The sequence below is a fragment of the Tachypleus tridentatus genome, chromosome 13, assembly GCF_004210375.1.
Source record: "Tachypleus tridentatus isolate NWPU-2018 chromosome 13, ASM421037v1, whole genome shotgun sequence".
Classification (NCBI taxonomy): Eukaryota; Metazoa; Arthropoda; class Merostomata; order Xiphosura; family Limulidae; genus Tachypleus; species Tachypleus tridentatus.
In genome coordinates this window covers 96,417,697-96,442,253 of record NC_134837.1, presented here as the reverse complement: position 1 = coordinate 96,442,253, position 24,557 = coordinate 96,417,697, and the positions used below count along the sequence as shown (strand labels likewise).

The window sequence follows — 24,557 nt, the reverse complement described above, 5'->3', positions numbered from 1 at the left end:
GTTCATGTCCAGGATCTGAATCAAATACAAAATTTGTTGTAAATTGAAATTCAAATCTTAATTCAATTAATATTGATTTGTACCAACAAGAATTGATCATGGCTGACTGTCAAGGTTCTCTTGAATCACCCTCTTTCGAATAACAAAAAAATATATAACAAAAATGGATTGCTCAAAATAGCTAAAATCTTAAAATTAAAGATGCGAAGAAATGAAGTAAAAAAAAAAGTGTCTTGTTAAATTATCAGTCGATGAAGATTTATTGTCGAAAAAAGCATTAGGGGAATACTCTGCTATCTCCGCTAGTCAATCAAAGTTGTGTGATAAAGATAAATTAGAAATCCAATTAAAACTCAAACAAAGAGAGCTTGAATAAGCCCGCATAGAAGCCCAGAAAGAGCAAGTCTTTATCGAAGCAAAAAGTAAACGAGTTAGTACCGCGGATTTATTGTCAAAAGCTTCATGGCTATCGCGAGCAAGAAAATGAAACTTTTATGTAATTCGCCCACAAAAAAGAAGTTTACTTTAATCGATGGTGTAATTCTATGCATACTGGCAACAGTTTCAACAAACTAAGATAATTATGTCTAATTCAAGAATTGAAACGCTGTACAAGTGGTGGCTTAAAAAACGTACTTGGATGGAAAGAAAGTTATAACACTATTGGAAGCAGCTGCTCTTTCCGATGATTACACTTTAACACATAAAACCATTTTTCATAAAAAGAAATTCCTAACAGCTCAACAAAAAACCTGTACCTTTTCAATAAACTAAAGTTGAGGATTCTTATTTAAAAATCCAGTTTTTCTAGTTTGAAATCTTTTGACAGTAAAGATACAACTTCATCAAAATCATCAAGACCTGTCTGCTATTTTTGTAAAACAAATGGTCATGTTATATCCGATTGTTGGAGTTTGAGAAAGAAAAAAGAAAAGGAGGAAACAACCATTGCATTTATGTCCACATGTAGACGTCGTTTCTCCAGATCACCCAATTCTGTTGATGTAGTTAGGGAGAAATTTAGATCTTTTATGTCTGTTGGTTCTATGTTTTTGACAAATGACAGTGCTAATACGTATTTTACATGATATTTGAGCGACTCACTCATTTTTGTTTCAAGGTGTATTGCCTTTAGATTCGAGTGTAGCCATTGGTGAGTCTATTGTTGTCCATAGTACCGAGTGTTGCTTGTTAATGATCCTCTTCATATCATTTATTTTGCATCAGACCTAGTTTCTGGGCCAATTGTGGTTAGAGTAAAACTTACTGTGTCAATTAAAGGTGTATCATTATTCTTAGAAAACGCTTTGGCTGAGGGAAAAGCTGTTGCTGGACACAAGGCGGTTAGCGAGCCGATCAGTGTTTCATCTGAGGATGATGTTATTGAGGAGAATCCAGACATGTTTTTCTTATGAGCTGTGACTCAAGCTTATACAAAGAAATTAAGCCAAAAAGAAATGACATACCCTTGTTCAGAGGTCGATATTATAGATTTGTCTCGGAAAATTTTTGGATCAGACAGGGATCTTGTAAATAATTGTCCCACTGACAATTAATTGGTGAATGACAATGATGAACGTTAGAAATTTGATTCAGCCGGGGAAGTTACGTTTGCTAAAAGCAAAGTGATTGTTAAGCAAGAACAGGATATGCAGACCTCCTCACTATTAAAATATACACTGCCAAAGAATGAAGTGGAGAAAGTTCTATATGGTTACTTTATCAAAAAGGTGTACTCATGAGAAAATGGATCTCTAGGGGACTGCACTGTAGTTTATCAAATTGTTGTTCCAAAGCATATCGTTAAGAAATATTGAAAGTTGCCAATGAACTCCTCACGAGAGGTTATTTAGGTGTCAACAAGACACGTGACAAAATTTTGAAATATTTCTTTTGGCCAAAAATCAGACAAGATTTTTCACAGATTTTTAAAACTTGTCATAAATGTCAATTCGTTGGAAAAACCTAATCAGAAAATTCCTTTTACTCCTTTAACTCCTATCCCACCTGTTGAAGAACACCTCACTCACGTAATTATTGATTGTTTTGGTTTGTTTTGAATACAACTTTCTTGTAACGCATATTGGCTGTGTATTGTCAAGTCCCGCTTGTTCTCTAAATTTGTAGCAGATTCTTGAAAGTAAAAAAATCAACAATATTTGTTTTACAAAAACGCTAGCTCGTTTACGAACACTGTTGAAACTTCAAGAAACTCTCGTAAGTCGTACAAAAGCAGTTAGCTGAGAGATTACAGGAAGAATATTATTGATCAGCTACAGTCAGTGTGCTATAGACCTCGAAAGCTATAATTGTGTTTAACACTTATTAATCGGAAAACTACAGAATATGACACGAATGTTTATAAATATCGAACTTTACAAACCGTTTAACTTTAGTAAATTAACTTAGGACATAAATAGTTCTATGAGGACATTAGATATTGTAGCTAGTGAAAACTTACGGGTGCTTCAAGTTTCTCACACCAAACATGCTCACCATTTCAGCCGTGGGTGCGTTATAATGTGACGGTCAAACCCACTCTTCGTTGGTAAAAGAGTAGCCCAAGTGTTGGCGGTAGGTGGTGATGACTAGCTGCCTTCCCTCTAGTCTTACATTACTAAATTATGGACAGCTAGCATAGATAGCCCTTGAGTAGCTTTGCACGAAATTCAAAACAAGCCAAACGTTTCGAATTATTGCCAAATGTAGGATTGTTTCATTGTAGTCCATCTTCTAGTATCAGGCATTTACTTTCAGTATAAAAGACCTTTGTAAAACTGTCAAAGTAATAATGATGTTCTAAATGATACTTTGTGGACTGCATTATATTTAAAGTTCGTAATGAAAAAGTTTTTTGTTTTTTTTTGCTGAGGGATTGAAATTATTCGTGTCGCCGTATCACCCTATGAATGCATAGCCCTGAAATGGGTATACTAATCACTCGTCCTCGGCAGCTTGTACTGTATAATTAAATTAATGTAGAGTTTCATTCGTTAAATTACGTACACACATTACTCGATAATTAATAATTATATAGAAATAAAAATTACAAACACGATAATGAATGTAAGGCTTTCCCGACATGCAGTTTTAGGCCTATGCCTACGAAACAGAGTATGACAAATGACCTACTCCTAGTATTATATACGTATATCCCATAATAGAATTTAACTTTTATTACAGAGACGTTTTGTAGACGGTTTAAATGTCTCTAAATAGCTGCAGTAACGCCACCCGATGAAATATCGAGAGCAACAGTGAAATTATTTGTTCATCCAGAAATCTACAAGCTTTTGTTAACAGTCGTAATTATTTCTTTATGATAGGCCCATACTAATGCGTTAAGAGGTTTGTTTTGATAATTTTTGAGAGGCATTATCAGACAGAATGAACAATACACTAATAAGATCATATTTGTGTGAAATTACTCGTCTACATCATTACTTGCTAGCAACATTTCATTTATTTTCACAAGTTTTAGAAATATGACTGTATTACATGAGTTTTTAAGACTGCTTATTCGTGATTAAAAATTTAATGAAAATAAAAATACACATTTCCGCTGTTTCAATGGAGCATGCAATTTGTGGTGTGCGTATGGTAAAATATTCTAGTATTGATTTTGTTCAGTAATATGTATTTATTATGCCTCTTATCTTAAATTTTCAAATCTACGCAAAGGTTTACTCTGTTTCAGATCCAACCATGTATTGATCTACAAACAGAGCGTCAGCTGTTTTTGATAATTTGATAGACATCACTGTTAAACCAATTTTATGACATCAGTGTTTTAATTAAAGCTAATATATTTCTAATTATGTTTATCATCACCACAAACATTATTTTTACTGTTTTGTCATATGTATTCTATAACTTAACGGATTAGTAGAGTCTGGATTTTAACCAACCCCGTCGTCTTGCAGCTATAGTAAATTGGAATAAATGCTGCATTGGCGGAGAGGAGCTTTCAGATCAATACAGTGACGTATAGAGTATTAGTGGTGGTGGAGACGTATCAATTCAACTGACTCTTAACAGTAAATCTTTCCGTTCTTTCACCAGAAATTGTGATTGTTCTGTTATTTACAGATGATTGCTGACACAGACAGCAGGAAGTCTTTTTAATATTGTAAGTATTAGTTATCTTATTTAGGATATTATGATAAAAATAATCCAGATAAATTACATTTTTTTTCTAACCAAAGGTAATACCATGAGAAAGGTGACATGAACAGCAGTTGTTTCAGTACAGCAGAAAGCTTATAAAAATAATTTTAACGAGGTACACTGATGTTCTACTTGTTATATATCGTATAATAATACATATATTGTTTAAATGTAGTATGATAACATACTATGAGCATCATAGCAAGTAGTTGCATAGTAAACTTTTCATGGTTGTGTCCGTTGTTAAGATGAGGATGACATTTCGAGCTGTTACTGAATGTTAGCAGTGTTAGCGCAGGATTGCTACTGACAAAAGAATCAGCCAACAGCTCAAAATATGAAACGCCGCCCCCAACAATCAAGTGCATCCTATTAGTTTCCAAACCATTGAAGTCAGATCTTTCCAAAGTAGTTCTTAAAGTGCGAACAAGAATTTTGAAGGAGTGAATTGGATGTAGTTTTAAAATTCTAAAACACTTCGGATTTATTACATAGTTCACAATTATCAGGTAATGCAGATAATCAACAGGAATATATCAAGTAGTTGTGTTTTTTTTCGTACATTTTCCTTGCTGTTTTTTGCCTTGTTTCTAAAAGTAAGTGTTTTTATTGTGTTGAAAATATTCAATTTCTGTGTGAATAGAAATCAATAGGTCCTTGCTGTTAGTTAAGGTTGCTGCACATTTTGCCAGTTCTATTTACAGTACTCTAAAGATGTAAAGAGAGCTATATCACTTAATTTTCTTGGAGAATACTGTATATCTAATTTGCAGTATTAAACTTTAAAGGCACTTTTATGAATGAAATATTAGTATTTGAAGTAGTATAGTAGTCCAATTTAATCTTTTATGATTTATCAGTTGTTTAATATATTAATTTAGATCCTTCATCTCATGAAGTCTTATTGCTGTTGCTGCCAGATCAGAAACTGATAGTTAAATATTTGATTTTCTTCCACTTTTTTCATGAATTAAAATGATATAGGAAAATTTATAAAGACCACCCCATCCATATCCTGCATCTAAGATATTGTTTTATCATGGTTACTTGGTGTAATAAGTAGTAGTTTAATGTTGTTTTTTGTTACTAAAATTTGCAGTTTTATGTAAAATAGATAGATGCCCAGTTTGTATTTGGATTTTATGTAGTTGCTGAATTAAACTGGTTTTTGGAAATTCCATTCTTCACCAATAATCCTGGACAGAGGCAAACCAAAGAACAAGACCAGGTTTCGATGATAAACATGAACTTAATTTGCACATATTAAGTTAATAAGAATGTGTTGACTGGAATATATGGATTTATTTTATTAATAATGAATACTTATATTTAAATGACATACATTTAGTTTGTTTTGTTTGCTGTTGGGCTGAACGGCCATCTTGCACCTTGCTCACCCTTTTATTTTTATGCAGATAATTGTGGATACTATTGAAAATCTGCAATATTAAAAACCATAACCTACTGTAAATGATTTTGAATTACAAAATATTTAAGCACAAAAAAAAACATGTATCCCAAATAACACACATCATATATACATGTGTATGCATGTGCCATCAGATGTGCACTAAAGGTACTATGTATAGGGAATTATCCCTAACAATGAAGTATTTTACCTTAAAAAATTTTGAGGTTAATTTTAAAATGACAGAGAGTCAGTTAAATAATTTACATGAGAAACTTTGCAGTAAGTAAATTTTGTTTAATTTTAATACTTTAACTTTCATTTGTTATACTGTATGTACTGTTACAAGAAAGATTAATTTAATGGGTGATAAATAAATTACTTAATATTCCTCAGTTAGGTAAGACTGAAAAGAACCAGTGGAACATGTAATGAAATCTTGTTTTTTTTTGTTTCTTTTGAATAAAAAGCTAAGGGAAAGCCATCTTAAAAAAACAACAACGTACATACCAGTAAAAGTGTTAATAGTAGTACTATTATACAGTGAGTTTTAGTTAAGCATTCATTTAAGAAATCAGTGTAAAAAGTATCCTGAAAAATATGATTGAATACATGTACATCAATGACTCATATAATGAAACATTTCTCAGAAGGTCGGTAGGAAATGAATACTTGAGTGGGTACTTGTTTATAAATTGGTAGACCCAGTAAGACTTTATGGGTTGCTTGTGTCTATGTCATGAACAACAACTAAAAATAGCAAAATGGCTTCTTGAACTGTTTTTCTTTTATAAAAAGAACTAATGTGATTAGTAGAGAACTAACATTTACTTGTAGAACTGTAGGCTCTTCTCATTTTACATGTAGTTGTCACTAAATTCTTGTTTAGTTAGATAATCTATAGAAGGTAAAGACATGGTGAACTAACTGTAGTTTTTTATATATATATTACACATAACATTTGTTAAGCATATCACATTTTTGTTTGTTTGCTGCTTGTTTTTTCAAGTGTAAAATTCTTTTTCTATGAAAGTAATCTTCTTTCATTTGATTAAAATTAATCAATGAGCATATAGCAATCACTGCAACCAATCAGTAGCTATGTAATATGTTTGTTTAAAATTTATATGAAATTTGGATTCACCAAAAACTGAAAAAAAAATCTTTAAATTGATTTTAATTGTTTCATTTGTTTTGTTTCCACGTACTGAAATGTGATGTGAATAATTAATGTTTCAAATTGTTTTTAACACACAAACAAAACCAAAGTTGAAAGATGCAAAATTATTTTGGTTGTTGAGGACTTTCTTTTTTCTATTTAGTTTTGTGGGGTTTTATGTCAAATATTTTATTTTCATGAACCTATACTTTGTTTATGAAATATAGTTCAGTTGGTTTTGAAAATTGTTGTCTTTAAAAGAAAGATAATTCTTCTGTATATAGGGTTGAATTAAAGAACTATTTCCAGCCTAACTTGTTTTATGTTGTTTTCATTATTTTCTGTCAAACTTGAAAAATACACTTTATATACTGGTTCATTAGCTTAATAATGAGCATGATGTTGCAACTTGTTGTTCTATGTTGGACAGTACAAACTTTAATAACAAAATAAAGTAGAGAAAGTGCACTTTTCATATGACTTTTTTTTTGTACTGTATAAATATGATAATATTAGGTAAACCATCAGGGGGACAGATTTTTTTTCAGAACCTATTGAGAACAGCTTTAACTAAAGGGTCAGATAACCTATTTTAAATTTCTTATTAATTCCTAATATAGAAATGGAAAAGACGGTGTAGATTAGTGAACAACTTGGTGCAAATGGTTATTATTCAATTAAATCTGATGTTTACCTGGATTTGGAAATAAGGAATAGTGACATTTTGGTTCAAAATTAAAATTAAAAAAAAAATTGTATGAGAAATGGGAAACTGAATTAACTGGAATTGTTGATCAATCTTCAATGAATGCTGATCATCAAAAGCTATGGTGGAAACTATTCTAGAAGAACAGGGAAAATGGATGAACTTGCCCAGTGTTACTTACACAGATTGCAATATCCAGCTTTCTATTTTATCTCAATCTTATTTTGTTCATGTTGCTTTCACCACCACTTTCCTAAAGTTATCAGTTTGGAATGCCTCATAAACTACTACCACCACACACTGGTGTCTGACATCTTCTTGCAAGGATTCCTCTATCTCACAGAGAACTAATTTGCTTTTTACTTTAACCTTTCTAAGACTTACAGACTAGAAACATTGACACCAGCATTCCTAAGTAGAAAGTGAACCTTCAACCCAACCTAAAAATCAAAAGTATCATAGAGAAAACTCCAATAAAACTTGTAAACCAAGGAAAAACACAAAGAACTGAAATTTCTCTGTAAAAATGAACATAATGTCTGAAGGAATCTTGCACATGTACTTATTCCTGAAGATAACTTACTTTTGTCATTAATACAGAAAAGCACCTACTTTAAAGGTTTAAATGTAAAATAAAATTTAGACAAAGTTAGAAAACTTCACCTGTCAGCACAAAAAAAAAACAAAAAAAGGAATTGGACACTGTAAAGAATATTATAATCAACCTTGTGAACTTTCAGTTTAATGAATCTCAAACCACAGCCCTAAATAATAGTGTAAATTGTGAGGTAACATCTCACGCTCTCCAAGTGTTAGCTTTGAAAATCTTTGTCAGAACGTAATAATATAGACAGATCCAATCAGTAGCAACTAATTTCAAATCAAAGACCACAAGAAGAAGCTGCATCCAATTACTTTCAAGACAAAGAGAATCATCAGAAATAGGTGTACTTAAGAATGATTGTCCCATGATCAAAATCTTGCATCTGTTCTCAGAGCTAATCTTATTGTAAAATCTTGGAATAAAGTGTATTTCATCAGTAAATAAACTCAAAATGCAATTAAAAATGAAGTATTTATTCATAATGTACTATCTACTTTATGTAGATGAAGGTCAGGTTGTGGATTTGATTTATCTCAATTTTCAGTAAGCATTTGACAAGGTGCAAAATAAAAGGCTTGATTTGAATTTAAAAAAAAAAGTCAGTAGTTTTGGATAATAAGTTTGCTTGTTGGTTAGAAAAAATAACTGGAGGGAGGAAAGCAGAGAGTTCTTATAAATAGTTCAGTGAAGTTAAGTTAATACTACAAGTGAGAGACTTCAGGTTTCCATGTTAGGACTTTAGCTCATTTTGATAGAGAAAGGGATGGTCAATAAATTGCCTAAATTTGATATTATGTCTTGAGTGTTTCTGACATGAGAATGCTGCTGCTTTTTAAAAGGATTTGGATTATTTGATGAGCTTGTTGGATGAATAAATGACAAATAACTTTTTATTATAATGGGTGGAAGGTAATGCATATAGATTATTGTAACTTTGATTATAACTTTTATGGGAATAATCTTAACAGTGTTATAGAAAAAAAAGGACCTTGGTATCATGGTTGAACAGTCTGTAAAACCATCCAAGAGTATAAATATTATTTGTGGCAGGGCAAATGGAATTATAGGTTGTATTTATATAAATACTTGGCATAAATCTAAATAATTTTTTTACCTTCAGTGGTTACTTTGCTTATTAGGAAGGACTTGAATTGTTGAAAAGGGTTCAGAGGAAGCCACTGACATAATACCTGGTATGGAAAGGTTGTCATTTGAGGACAAGTTAATATCTTTGATCTTGGTGTTTGTTTGTTTTTAAATAAGTATAATTAAAGAGGATCTTACTGAATCATTTAAGATTGTTCAAGGAATTGGCAATGCTGATGTATTATCTGTTTTATACTTAATGGTGAGAATGGCAGGAGTTAAAGACATGAACATAAATTTTAACAGGGTTAAAGTCATCTTCAGCTATGTCAGGTTTTATATACATATTCTATACAGTATATGTCTAACTTGTTGGCAATAAAGTTCAACAATAAACAAACAGCAAATAGTCCACTTGTTTTAAACTAATATTGAAACAAGTTAAATGTGTATACAAATGTTCATTACTGTTTTATATTCAGGGCTTTAATTAATTCTCTTTTTTCATACAATCCACACAGTTTGTTTCAGTTACTTTAGAACACAACTGACAAAGCAAATTATTTCTTCTCTACTATGTTGTGTACTGTTCGCTGTTGAAATTTATCACCAAAAAATCACATATGTCTGCTCTAAAGAATCCAGTTGTAAGTGTATAAGTGGTAATCAACTGCAGAAGAAGACACAAACGACAGTGGAAATATACCTAAATGTAGAAGCTGTACTGATGACAAAAATATTGTTGAGGTCACAACCACACTATATAATTATGCCAACTAACTTTGATAAGTAAATAGAGTTAGGTGAGTGACTACAGCTCAAAGAGTTTGTTCAACAATAATAAGACTTAAAGAGATACGAGCATCAACTATGAAAAGAGGAAAAAAGACTGAAAGAAGAATGTGAGCTCAAAATGTAAGTTGAGGAAGAAGAAAAGATGAAAAAAAGAGAAAGAATAACAGTGCAACTTGAGGACAAAAGAAGAGGAGAGACTGGAACTAGAGAGAATAAGAGTACAAATTAAGATTAAGCTTGCCCAACAAAAAAAGATATAGGACCCAAGAAGAGTAGAATCAGGATCACCTAACTCAAGTGGTGCACATTTTATGAAGAAAAATATGATATGAATGCTTTTCCGGAGAGGTATGAAAGATTTCTCAAAAGTCATAACTGGGTAAAACCAATTGGGCAGTCTGTTTCAGGCTCCTTCTCACAAGAAAAGGCCTACAAGTATATGTGGGTGTAATATCAGAAGATGCCATGCACTGTGACAAGTTAAGAGTGGCCTTGCTATAAACTTACCAGAAAAAACTTGGATAATCTTGTAAACCTGCATAAAATTATTTGGTATTGTTTTTTTCTTTAATTAAAAGATCTTAACCTTTCTCATAAAATAATAATTCTTCCATTTCAAGAGTCATCCTACTAGTCTTCCTCAGAATGTTTTCCAGTAAATCAATATCTTTTCTTATATATGGAAATCAAAACTGTTTACATTATCCAAACGAGGCCTAATTAGTTTTTTGTGTTAAAGAAATAATTACAGCTTTTGACTTGTAATCATAATGTGTATAAATGCAACCCAAAATTGAATTAACTGTTAAAGTTCCATTTTGTATTCACGGCTTTAGTGACTTACCCATCACTATAACAAGATCTTTTTCTTCAGTTATACTATTGAATTGGTTCTTACCTATGTTTAATTCATCACCAAAATAAAAAAAAAGTGAGAGGCAAAACTAATTTTACTCGTTTAGTTTAATAAAGCAAACATATATGCAAATTAAACTATTGAATATTTAAAGAAATTTGAATTAATATTCATTCACTAGATTAAGAAGAAGCTTTGTATTTTAAATTATTTTTTTACAGCTTCTTGTGGAATTAAGTGATGATAGTAAATGTTTATCTGTTCCTGTAGCAAAGCATCACATCTGATACAAATCTACAACCTTTGTTGGATACTTTGTTTTACACCACCAGTTCCATGTGGTGAGCATGGGGATAAGAACTGGTCTTGCTTGGTTTTTCTCCCTGTTGATTAGAACAATAAAGGTGAGGATTACTGTTGCTTGTTTTGGTTTGTATTGTATTGATATTAAGTTTTTATGTTCCAAAAAAGTATGTAGTAACTTCAGAACAAAGTTATGAATAAGGATGTTTTCACTTCAGCTGTGTGGAAATGAGCTGTGAGTACTGGGAAACATAAATTTGATGAAATTTAGTTTCTTATAATTTTGTAATATGATTGAAATGTATATGTAATTCTACTTGTATTATTCTTAAATTAGCCAACTGTGGTAATTCTTGTGTTTTTAAAATACTGAATTAAGTTTTAACTTGAAAGCAATATATCTATATATTTTTATTTCAACAGAAAAGATAAATATAGTATCTTGTTTTATAATTCAAAATTTTGTTGGTGTGTTTCATATTTATTATTTAATTGAATTATACTTTGTACTTTAGAGATATCAAATGTATGTTTGTAATGGTAGTTTGTCCCAGTGTCCCAAGAACTTTTAGTGATATGCATAAAACATCCTGTTCTATGACAGGCATCAAACTGTTATTTACATCAAATCACAAATGTAGTAGGCCTAATTGATTTTCTCATTGTTTTAACATGCACCACCGAACTATCTTAAAAGTTCCATTTGTGCAGGTCTGAATGTGGAGACAATTAAGGAAGTGCTGATTGTGTAAACACTGAAAAAAACATAACAATTACTTTTGATTTATTATTCACAAAAAATGTTTAAAAGTTTGAAATAAAATTAAAACTTAAAAGTAGTATGTTTAAAAAATGTTGTAAATTCTTAAATAAGTTCAGGTATGAAGTAGCCTATTTTAAGGTGAAATGAATAAAATTAATAATTAAAGATATCTTGGTGTATAATTAGACTAATTTTACTCATTTGTTTGGTGTATATCACCAAACAAAACTAGATGAAATTATTTCAAAAATAATGCCAGTGTTAATGCATATGAAAATGTTGCACAACAGTTCAGTAAGTAAGTTAAGTAAAAGTTTAATTATTTCAAATCTGTAATACCCATTTTGAAATTATGGACAATTAACAACTTGGCTGTTCTGGCTTTTCATTCTGGAAATCTGGTCATCCTATGTAATGGCTGAATAGTAATCACAGCAACTATTTTATTAAGTTGCTGTTAATTTAATATTAAATTATGATCAGAATAAGTTACTTAGAGCAAAACAAAAGTACAAGGACTACCTGGGAATAACTATAGTTAGTTAAATATAGTTTTCATATATTCTTATCCATAAAGATTGTGATGCATTGCTTCCTTGTAAAGTGTTTGAAAAATGTCTATTTGTACTGTGGGTTCAATAAATTATCTGATAGCAATTCAAAAAAATACTTCAGGTTTGAAAAAAGGATATTTAATTCTGGTTGTTACCAAAACATTGTTTGAGTTTCACTTATGTTCGTATAGTTAGTTATTATTTCATGTGTTCTATGATTTATTCAAATACACTTATAACACCATGCAGAGCAAATTCATTATTAAGGAATGCAAATAATAAAAGTGGTTTAATGCCATAATGGACAGATTGAAAGAAAAATGGGAAGCTGTGTGGAAATGAGCTGTGAGTGATATTGTAGATATGAGTAATGGGTGTTTAGCTGTTACCAGATGCCCACAAGTATTCTTGATAACTTTTTGTTGAAACATTACTTGTTTTTTTAAGGAGTGGGGATATTGCACTGGAATTTTTAAATGAAATAATTAAGGGCTAGAGTTGCATGTATGTATCATGTAACTGTTGTATAGTCCAAGGATTCTTAGAACTATAAAAAAAAAGTAAAGTTTTAAGGCACTATTAACTTTATATATCTGATAATAAAAACAAGTTCATTTCTGACTTTCTTATCTTTTTATGTCTAAGCATGTTCATTATTCAGTGTTGGAACATTTTAGTCACATATAACTTAGCTGGCTGAATGACCCTGCTATTGGGTGAAACACGTAATTGGCACTGGATATAGCAGATATAGTGTGATTGACATATTACATTTTTTTTACTTTCACTCATAAATTCTTATTATGTCACATATATCAATTAAAGCATCCATCTTAAATCACACAATTAAAACAATATATTCATAAAGCTAGTTATCATTTAAAACATTGTACTAAAGTTGGGTAAAAAGAAAGAAAGCGATCCTTGTACATGCTATAAAAAAACAATTAGATCTATCCATTATATTTGTCAAGTTAACCATGAGTGATTTATTAGGACCAAAAATGTTATTTACTTCATTGACAAAATATTCTCTTCACAAAATACATATTTGTTTAAGAAAATGCATGTATACCTTTTTTACATTATGAAAACAAAGATTTTAAAAATGGCAAATATCTGTTATGGAATGTAATTAATATGTATCATTTAAAAAAAAAACAAACTTGTTTTATTCATTTTCTTGTTGTAGAATAGAATCATTTCCTGTATTGTAGTATTTTATTGTTCATTTGATATTTTAGAATATTTCCTTTATGAAGCACTCAGAAATAATACTCTCCTCCTCGTAGGTCTAAGAGCTATTATCTTGTGCATCATTTACTAAAAAGATTTTTTTCACATACCATAAGCTTCAACCAAAACTCCCACTCTTGCATATAACATTGATTGTATCAGCCTATATGCAATACATTAGGTTATAGCCATCCGTCAACAGGAGGGTGACATATCCCTCATATGAAATAAATGCAATGAGCACTGGAGTTCAGTAAAGGTTCATGATTTTCCTCTGGAATGTTTTCCTCAGATGTATTTTTTAAAGGAATTAATGGAATTTTTGCACTTATTATTTTCAACATTTATTGTATTTAGAGTAGTATTTCTTCCCTTGTTTTCTTGATTGTGCAAAATAAAGTTTTAAATATGTCAGATAGAACTTTGATTCAAATTCACTTAAAGTTGATTTTTTGTTTTAATTGATTTTTTAATTTTTCAACAATGTGTTCCAATGTCTGTCATAAGATTTCTTTGATACTAATTTTTCTTATTGCTTTAGCTCAGCATACAGAGTTTGTTAAGTAGCCTTCACTTTTTCACAACACCAATGACTTAGGAACCATATATGAAAAACATAAGATGGATTTGTGATCACCTGGGTTATGAATTCATGTTTCACATTTTGACATCTCTCAAGGTTGTGATAATTCTTAATAGGAGCCAGCCATTACTGTACTGGTAACTGGAAGTACTCTGATAACCAGTAATTTTACTGTTGTTGTTTACTAGATGGTTGGTTACATTCTAACCTTGGATCTAGAACTCTTAGATTTTGCTTCAGCTGAACCTGTCTCATTTTTCAGCACATTCGACCTACTGCTTCCATGGCTACTTAAGCTTCTGGTTCCTTCTTCCTTTCTTCCTGAGGGAAACTAGAGAATCTCACTTTTGTTCTTTACTGCTTGGAATACACAGGTGTGTGTGATGTTTTCTTTTTTTCACTTGTCATTTGCTGAATGTTAAGCTACTTATTGCATGAGCCTCAATCACATGGATCTCTTCTTTTAGCTTGAGGAATCTACTCTTTTCTTTCTTTTTCTCTTTCCACTCCCCATCTATTTGTCTTCTTCTCTTCTTACTGAACGTCTTCACTATCTCTTCACAATTCACCTACTTTTAAAAGCTTTACATCATGAAACATCAGCTTTGTTGAGAAAACTTTCACATACCTGTTATCCACCTTGCCTTTGATCTTTTTTTTTCCATTGTGTCCAAGTTATCTTTACTTTTGGGATGTACTTTTCTTTCAACCTTCTCTCGTGGATCTCTGTGTTACAATCTTCCTTAATGATGACATTTCTTTTTTTTTTGTCTCCCATTCTTTCTCCTGTTCTTTCACTCTCCACCTCACCTGATTAGAACACCATGGAACAGTTCTCTGATCCTCATTTTGAGGTTTTGCTTCTGTCTTTCCTACAAGGATGGGAAATTGGTGACTTATACCACTTGAACCAACTTGTGTCATTTTATGATTCAGGCTGGACAGTTTTCTTATTTGGAGGTGGCTAGGTAACCAGGATCAATGTCTCAAATATTTTTTTTACATCCTGATGAGTATGTAGTAATTTTAAGGACTTACAGTGCTATCATCTGGAGCTCAATTCTCTGCAGTGAGCAGAGTGCATATAGTCCATTATGTAACTTTGTGCTACAACAAATAAACAAGTTTTGAATTTTCAAACTGTGTGAAAGATGTGAAGTTTAGTCTAAGTATATAGATAACTTGCTCAGCCATTTTTTCTCTCTACTAAAAAAAACCATATTATTCAATTGAGTCCAGTGGATTATTGCTTAAAGACTGCATTCTTCAGTCTACTGTTACACTACTTAATGGATGTTTGGCCTCCACTTAGTCCCTCATCCTGTGTGGCATCTGTTGTTGTGACCTCTTTTCCCTCAGGAGTCACCTCATGTAGAGTGGCTGATTCAGCTTCCCTATTCAGTCTTGACACTCACCCAGTATCTCATTCATTTAAAGGTCTTTCTTAATCGCTTTCTGGATGTAGAAAGGACATAGGCTTTTTCCTTGCACCTATGAGGCATGGAGTTTCCAATACTAAGAATCTCTGGTCTTATTGTTATTGTGCAGGAGAGGTTTTGCCTGTATTGTGGACTTTGGACAATCAATGTAATAAATTCAGAGACCCACTGTTTTCTTTTGTCTTTCTCTCTTACTTTTCATATTTTGCTGTTACAATGGCTAGTTCTATTCCACACAATTCTGGGCATCCTTTTCCCCCCAGCTCACTCACATTTGCATCTATTAAACCTTAATTCTTAAATATTTGGGTTTCTAAACCTGTACTTAGCTCAGCACATATGGCACCCCATGTAGCTTTACACTTGGCAACAATCAAGACCTATTAAGTGATGCATTTCTGTTTAGACAAGATCTAGATCTGGACACTTGCTCCATTTTCTGACCCTGATCTCAGAGGAGCAAGAATTTCTGACATTTCTATCAGTCATTCTTGACAGGTTTAGTTAATTCATGAAATTAAGTCTTTGCTATTATTTTCATTTGTTTTTTATTCTCCTATATTTTTGCTCATTTTTTGAATAAGTAGAAGTTGATTTCATTAGAATTAGAATTATTTTATTCATGCTTACAATAAGTGATACATGTAAAAATGTGTTATCTAAATTGTTTGAATTTTTTAAAATTTAGGATAAAATACATATAACATTTTTTGTCATCAAAATATCCAGTTCAATGAAATGATATATTTTTATTACTTCACCAGAAACTTGCTGTTTAGCTCTCACTAGTTTATTCTGATCATAAGATGGTTAGACGTCAAGAAGTTAAAGCTGATAACCTACTTGTTGGAGGAAGACCTCTACTTCCCGAATCCTCAGCTCCTATTCAGGTATGTACACAATTTTATTTCAAATTTAAAAGATGCTCTGGAAAATGTTCATATATTTCTCTTTATGTTTATGTAAGTTTTCATATACATATTACTTTTCTGCATCATAATGCTTAATTATATGTGTATGAAATCTTCCAAATGAGCTTTTCATACCTTATGTAAATTCTTACTCATGCAAGTGATATTTTCCATAAAGATGATTCCATAATTCCTACCCATGTAGGTGTGAAATCTTCTATAAAATGTCAGTTTGTTAGTGTAATTTTAAATAAACAATTTTGTATGATAAATACTTGTGTATATTAATCATAAATGTTATACTTTCACAATTAAAAACAAAAACAAGCAGTCCATCTATTGATCTGAACAATGAGTTTATTAGCCACTTCTACAAAATATTTCACTTTTCCAAACATTACTAGATTCAGGTTTAACTAGCTTTGGGTTACATAATTATGTTATTTTTATAATATGGGACTCAGACTCTTGATTAATTAAATGAAGAAACTATGAGTTCCAAAAATGTGGCTAACTGTGCCACATACTTAACTCCAGACCAAGTCCCCTGCAGTAAAGTGACCTAAGTGAAACTTGACATCATACCACAGCTTCATATGTTTCTTCACTTTATTAAGGTTCTCTTTCATGTTGGTGTATTTCTGTTAGTTGTTCTACAGATCCATCATCAAGTCAGTAGTGTTATCTGGGAGGTCTACATCCTGTGGTTTTCTGATGATCAAATAAACTGGTAGTCAAATTTCTTGTGCAATCCTCTTTATAGTGGGAAAATAATTTGTAGCTTCATGCACAGAAATATTAAAAGCCATTAGTGGTGCTGGTAGTGTCAGATTCCAATTCAAATTACTTTTTTTGCTAAACTTGACAACTTGTCTGCCTAGCAATTTTTTGAAATGGTCTACTATTTCATCTGATTACAGTTGTAATAGTATTTTTTTGCTCTCTTTATATCCAGTAATTTACAGTATTCTTTAAATACTGCTGCCTCAAAGTTGGTCAGAAGGAAGTTTCATGGGTAAACTGAATAATATGAAGCACTGATCATGGTTTTTGGTTTCTACCTTGCTTTTCTGTAAAACACTTTCCATCATTATGAATAATCATTCTGTCTTCTTGGCTGTTTCAAAAACTTTACTTCATTCATTCTTAAGAATTCCAGTTTGTATGTGTAATGTTTCTTGGACAGTTTGGGGTCAAGGTTCTTTAACATGAATTTTTAATTTTGATGCAGTACCTTACCTCTTCTGACATAATACCTTTTAATGTCCTATATGTGCAAATGTTTTGCTTGCTACTATCCTTGATACCCTCACCTACCCCAATAGAAGTGCAACAAACCCTCCTGCCATAGCTGACTCCTTCTGTACTGTAGAACCCACTCTTGGCACAATAGCATGAAGAAGTTTTCAAAGTTTGCACATTTTTTTAATTCTATTTTTCAAGTTTTACTTTTTTTAACATCTCTGTTGTTTTTGCTTTTGTTTTATTTTCTTCTGTTTGCAGTTAAACTTGAACTTCTGTAAATTATTACTTTTGTTATCCACTCTCAGTTAAGTTATCAATTTCAAACTTGCACTGTAGTTTCTCAGGCTTCAGGCCCAGTACTTTTGGCTGAGAAAGTCCTGGTTTTAGTACATTGTGAATTGGAGTTTATTATGTGTTTATTGATGTCTCCTGATTCCAGATCACATAATTTTTTTCCTGGTGAACATGGACAAGAAGATGCTTTGGATAGTTTTTCACCTCCTTCCTTTGCTGTGTCATCCTTTATTTCTTCTGTGGATGCTTTTAGACTTTCTTTATTCTTTCTGGATATGGTGTCACAGATATGTTACCTCTTGTATGTGTTTCTTGTGTCATATGACACCTTGCTTTCTCTTTTACATTCTATCCATTTTTCTGTCTATCTCTCTTCAGATATTGAATTTTTATGGTCAGCATGCCTTGTATCTCACATAAATGCACTTTGATGTACCATAATTTGGATTTTCCATTTCTTGACTTAAATTCCATCATTTTCCCTCTCCTCGTGATCCTATTTCTTGCCAACATCTCTCCAAAGCAGTTTAGTTTTCTCTTCAAGGATTCTACAGAACCTGTCAGTCATACTTCTCCAGAATTCTATTCCCAGTTATTTGTCATTCCAAAGAAGATCAGGAATTGGTTTCCTGCTATAGATCTTTCCCAAATCAAGATTATTGAACTTGGTAATTGTTGTAAATTGAAGAACATTAAAAATTGTACTCTGGAGTTAATTCTGAATTATCTAGCCTCTTAAGGTTTCTAAAGTTGGACATTGTAATGTTGCTAGAGGCAGGGTCAGTTATATCTCCAGCAACTTCTTTCATGATAAAGCACAAAAAATATGTTAGTGGGATACATTCCTTGATCATGCTAACTAGCAAATGAAATAAGGTCAATACTGCAAAAGGTGGATTTTTTTTCAGTACAAAAGCCAGGAAGCACTCTGACAGAGTGCATATCTCCATTTTGGTAAATAGAATAATAATTTAACTTTTTAACCAAAGAAAGAAGGGAAATATGGTATTTCCCTCACTATAGCATGTTTGAAAAATTGGTTTTAAAAAGAAATATCAGCTCTATGAATCATATTTAGTTATTTGTCCTTATAATATCTGCTAAGGGTTGAACATGAAGGTTGTGCATGTTAGATGCCTCAAACAACTAATGTGATATAGGTAACTATAAAATTATTGTTTAGAATAAGTGAGCTTGTTTTGGTTTTTAACGTATAGAAATTTAAATCAAAAACACTTTTAACATTTACTACTCTTATGTTCACTAATAATCTTCGAACCAGTTACTGATTTCTATGATGTGTAGTCATTACTAAGACCAAACTTTTATATTTCTAGTAGGAATGTGGAAATTGAACTTTAATTTTATGCACTAACATAATTCTTCTTTGTTTAAGGAGGATCATGATGACTGCAATAATGTAATTGTATCTACTGAAAATTTGGGTACCCCACCTAGCCATGTTCATCAGGTAAACATTTAGTTACAATTTTTTGTAGTGATAGCAAACTATACATGATTTTTAAATCCATTTGAGTATGTATTAACAAGTGGTGCTGAAATATACACTTGGAAGAATGTCAACACAGTGGTTTTATCAAGTCAGGTGTATTCATGTTGAATTATTTTTGCTCAATTTATTTTGTTATCTTGGTGAAGTAAGTACCGTGTTTAGTTTTTGTGTAATTTAGTTCTATACTAGGGGAGAAACTTCACAAACAAAACATTTACTTGATTGTGGTATATTGTATTTGAATGTACAGTAGTTATAAAATGTAAAACTCAGTGCTGTGTATTTAAAGTAACTGAAACATTTAAATGACCTGCCTAAATTTCTCACATAAAAAGTTTAGCTCTGAAAGAATTGTGGAACATCTTGATGATTGAGAAATTGGACTTAAGTGGATTAAACCTATTCCACAATATGTACTCACCAAACACCTCTTGTACAAAAAACATTTTTAGCTCAATGGTGTAATTGGTGTAATAAAAAATGGGAACTTGTAAACTTATCTAGTAAGAGACACCAGGTTAAACAGTTTTTTTTCAAAACCTGGATACCAGTAGCAACTATTAAAGCAGGATGACTGTAATGCCAGATTCATTCCCCAAATATTTTTCCCTTAGTAAGCCTTAATTAAGTGAGTAATGTGTGTGCATACTTATGTGCATGGTGGAACTTTTTAAACCTCATTAAACTATTCAAAAATTGAAATTAGGGGTCAGAAATCATTGATGATATCACTTTATAGGAAGGTAGGTAGTGGGTGTAGTTATAGATCTGTTCTCATTTGTTTCTTGTATTACCCACCTATACAAATATATCAATTTAGAGTCACCTTTAATATAGATATTTAATTTAAGTGATACCTTAATTTTTGAGTAACTCTTCAGAAGTTCTAACTTTGCCTTTTTGAATGATGTCACATTTCTCAAGAAATACCTTAAAGTAACTGCTTAATGAAATATATTTAATATAAACTATTACAAGCTCTGAACAAAGTATAGATATCTGTGAGATTAGTAATAATCATCCACCCCATGTAGACAAGTAGACAGGGTGGTTATGAGTCTACGTGAGTTAGTACTGGCTTATTTTAATGGTAATCTATGTCTGACACCTGAATGCCAGAGTAAAAACTTGTAGAGTAAAAAAAAAATATTATCGAAGTTGTGTATATTTTACCTTTTCAAGTCTCATAGTTCATTGAATAAAAGGGTAGACTCATTTTCAGCCTTTCTGATAAGAAATCCTATTACTACTTGCACAGTTATTTAATAGTATATGAATGATATTACACAAGGGAATGGTCAACAAACTGGTAAGTTTTGCTGGTGATATTAAAGTTTTGTATGTAGCTAACTGGGAAGAGAATGCTATTATTTTACAGAGATTTGGATTATTTTGCCTATAAATGACAATTGCCATTTAATTATGCTAATTTGTGAGTTGTCTTAATTAAAACTGTTCTTATAACCTTTATGAAAATCAACTTGGTAGTTATATGAAAGAATTTAAAATAAGTCAAAGGAGGTTATCATTTCTGGGAAAAGATCTGGTGAGACATCATTTTTAGTACAATGTTCAACCTTTAGTTCCTTACTTTAAGAAGGATATTGAGTTATTAGAAAAAGGTTAAAGGAGAGCTAGTAGGATGGTCTCTGTAATGAATATTTTGTCATATGAGAATAGTTTAAGGTCCTTAAGATTATTTTTTCTTGGGAAAAGAAGGGATAGAGGGAGATCTGAATAAGTGTTTAAAATTGTAAAGGGAATAGATAGAATTTATGGTAGAACTAGAGGATGTAGATTTAAGTTTCTATGGACTAGAAGCTGTCTGCAAATCAGGCAAGTTTATTTTTGAAAAGGACTGTAGGGATTTGAAAGATTGCCTTCAATTGTGATGGACTCAACAGAATTGGAAGAATTCAAGAAGAAGCTTTTTTAGTCATGGCTGGATACTGACAGATCGATGTTTAATGAAGTGAATGTAACAGCCACAATAGGCCAAGAAGGCTCCTTGTTATTTTTAAAATGCTACAATTATATAAAAACTCATTGTTACCCAATATATCAAGAATTCATCAGAAAAATTCTTCATTTCAAAAGCTCTTTTAGCTATATAAAACAAGTACCATTTGTAGTATTCCCACAAAACAGTTATTAACATGATATAATAACATAAATAGTAAATTCTCTTTGCTTTGTTCATGTATGTATCACCTTTATAAAGTCCTCAGTGGCACAGTACTGTGTTTGCAGACTTCTGATAGCAACCAGACTTTGATACCTGTGGTGAGAAGAGCATAGATAGCTCTTTGTGTACCTAATAGCAAACAAAAACAATAAAACAGCACCTTTATAAAAATAATAAATAAAAAATACTTGTACATACCTTCAAAACAATGGACATTGTCTGATACCTAAGAGTTTTAAAAATATCTCATCCTTTTGGAACTGTTTTTATGCTTTATGCCCTAAATAGATGTATATAATTTTCTTCTTATTTTGCAAAAGCAGTAAAAAAATAGGATTATAACCCTTTATGGGGGGAAGCAGTGACTTGTAAACCTATTTTCCTGTAAATATATTTAAGTGTTAAATATACACTGAGATTCAAGAGTAAAAGTTATTTCAGTGTGGAAATATAAAAATTGTATTTTCAATTTTAGGCAATTCATGAGCAGAGGCCAATATATTCCAAACTTGAAACAGCTACAACTGTTAGATTAGGACAGGTTTACTACATTTTATCATTTGACTCTCTTATATTTATGATAAAATAGTTAACATGGGCTTGGAAAATGTACCACATTCATTATGAAATTCTGAATACTTATGATGTTCTTTAGACTGAAACAAATAGTTGTCAATTCAGTAATAATAATAAATAATTAAATCAACATATTTTTGTATAAGAATATTCTTTACATATTTTCACTGAATTTGAACATAAGTTTTCCAAGATGCTACAAGGATACTGAATCAATCCCCTTTGTACACAAGGTGATTCTTTTTTTTTTTTAAATAATAATTCTATAAAATAGTGAAATTCTATGTTCTGAAATCAAATTTAACACATTGTGGATGTACAGATTAAATGATATAGTTTGAAAGTGAAATTTTTTACCAGAAATCACTTGGATATAGCATCAAGCACACTTAAAAGCTTGTAAAGAAATTTTATAACATGTTCTTAATTATATTGTCATGATGTCTTTTCTCTTTGTATTTTATTTCTCATTATATTTTTTATGCCTAACTTTGATAATAATATTAATTTTAGTAAAATGTCTTAATGTATTTGTGTAAGCATTATGAAGTTTAACTTCTAAGGGAAATAGATAAGTAATAAACATTGTCAAAATATTTCTTGTGAAAATATGCATAACACCAGTTTAGTTTAAAGAATGTGTTATTTTGGATGTAGTTACAATATATAAAATTTAATTTTTTTGTTTTATAAATTAAACAAGATAAAAACATACAAACAATTTTTCAAAACTGTATTATATCAGTTATATAATACTTTTTGCACAACAGGATGGAAATATAAGAAACACAAACCAAAGATATTCTTCAGATTTTTGTACTATGCATAGTAGTCTGATGGAAAATAATAACTTGAATGGAAATGAGTCAGGATCATTGATATGGAGCAATGGTTCAAGCCATAATATGTCTTCTTCCTTATACCATAGAGACTGGCCAACTGATAGAGGTATATTCTGTGTTACATTATAATTCACCTATATTAGTTAATATAATTTGTATTAATACACATAAGGTTTCTAAAACCTGAATGATTTTCAGATCAGAGTCTTGTTCCATCCCCAAGAGTTTTACAACTTGCAGGTTGTTGATTGAAGTAAACAACAAAGGAATTTAGTCAAAGTGAAGTCACAGTAAAAGAATTGCAGCATCCATACAGTGTATAACTGATCTGAAGCTCATACTTATAAAGAACTAGTATAAAGCCTGTCAAAAATGCTAGGGAGGTACTACTATCCCAAACTTTGAGTATACTCTAACCTCACATTTCAAGCTAATGAAATAAATTTTGTGAAATCAAGTTTATTGAACAAAGATGCAGAAAAGTGCAGTTGAGACAGTCAAACGTGGGTAAATTCCTTTGTGAGCCATTCAATATTAATAATATTTGTAAAAATCAGATTAACAACTTTTAGTATATAGAAAAGCCATTGTATTTTGGTAACACTATGTTCCAACAATATCTTTTTGTCTTGTTTATATAACCTAATTTTGTTATTTTTTATGTAATGAAAGTATGAAATGAAATGTGTGGATGACAAAACTGGAAATTGATGTTTTAAACTCTCCATTGAATAAAAGGTTTGTTTTTATATAAAATCTTGGTAATATAACAGAAAATGGCTTAAATCAGAAATGATTTAAGTTTTAATATTTTGATTGGCTTGCAAAGGAATTTACTGGCATTTCACTGCCTTGACTGCGTTTTTCTGCTCCTTTGTTGGTCAAGCTTGATATATGTAAAATAATTTACTTTGGTACTGATTTAATTTTGAATAATAAATTGATATATTTACTTTCATGATAAATTTTATGCACTTGCCTCTAGGTTAGGTGATCCCACACTGCTTCTTTACTTTAGCTTTGTTATACCAACACTCACTACACTTATAAGGTTTTATAGGAAAAAATACTCTTCATGACTTCCTTGCACCCTCTTACTACATTCATAATGGGCATCCAGTAATCACACTATTTTATCTGGATAAATGCATTTTGGCTTTTATGACTCTTCCTGTTTTGAGACAGGGCTTGAAACATACTGGATTTTATGTAGTTTACAGAATTGATTGTTTCTGTTTTACTTCCATTAGCATCACTTACACAACCATTCTAAAATGTTGCTTGTATAGGGATTTGTAGGTCAGAGAATGCATGTAACAAAATATAAAAACA

General features: G+C 31.1%; 1 protein-coding gene across 2 annotated transcripts in view; it reads left to right on the top strand.

The window, feature by feature from the left end:
* The first annotated feature begins 3,747 nt into the window (after window positions 1-3,747).
* LOC143236692 (uncharacterized) overlaps window positions 3,748-24,557 on the top strand; it is a 67,329-nt gene continuing 46,519 nt past the window's right edge. The window contains exons 1-5 of one of the 2 annotated variants that reach the window (XM_076475103.1): window positions 3,748-4,129; window positions 11,052-11,185; window positions 16,424-16,549; window positions 19,506-19,580; window positions 23,154-23,331. In XM_076475103.1, coding sequence (XP_076331218.1) covers window positions 16,466-16,549; window positions 19,506-19,580; window positions 23,154-23,331 — 337 coding nt within the window. In that variant the 5' untranslated portion in view covers window positions 3,748-4,129; window positions 11,052-11,185; window positions 16,424-16,465. Of the gene's footprint in view, window positions 4,130-11,051; window positions 11,186-16,423; window positions 16,550-19,505; window positions 19,581-23,153; window positions 23,332-24,557 lie in introns of those variants that run through there. The other variant, XM_076475105.1, reaches the window with a different exon arrangement.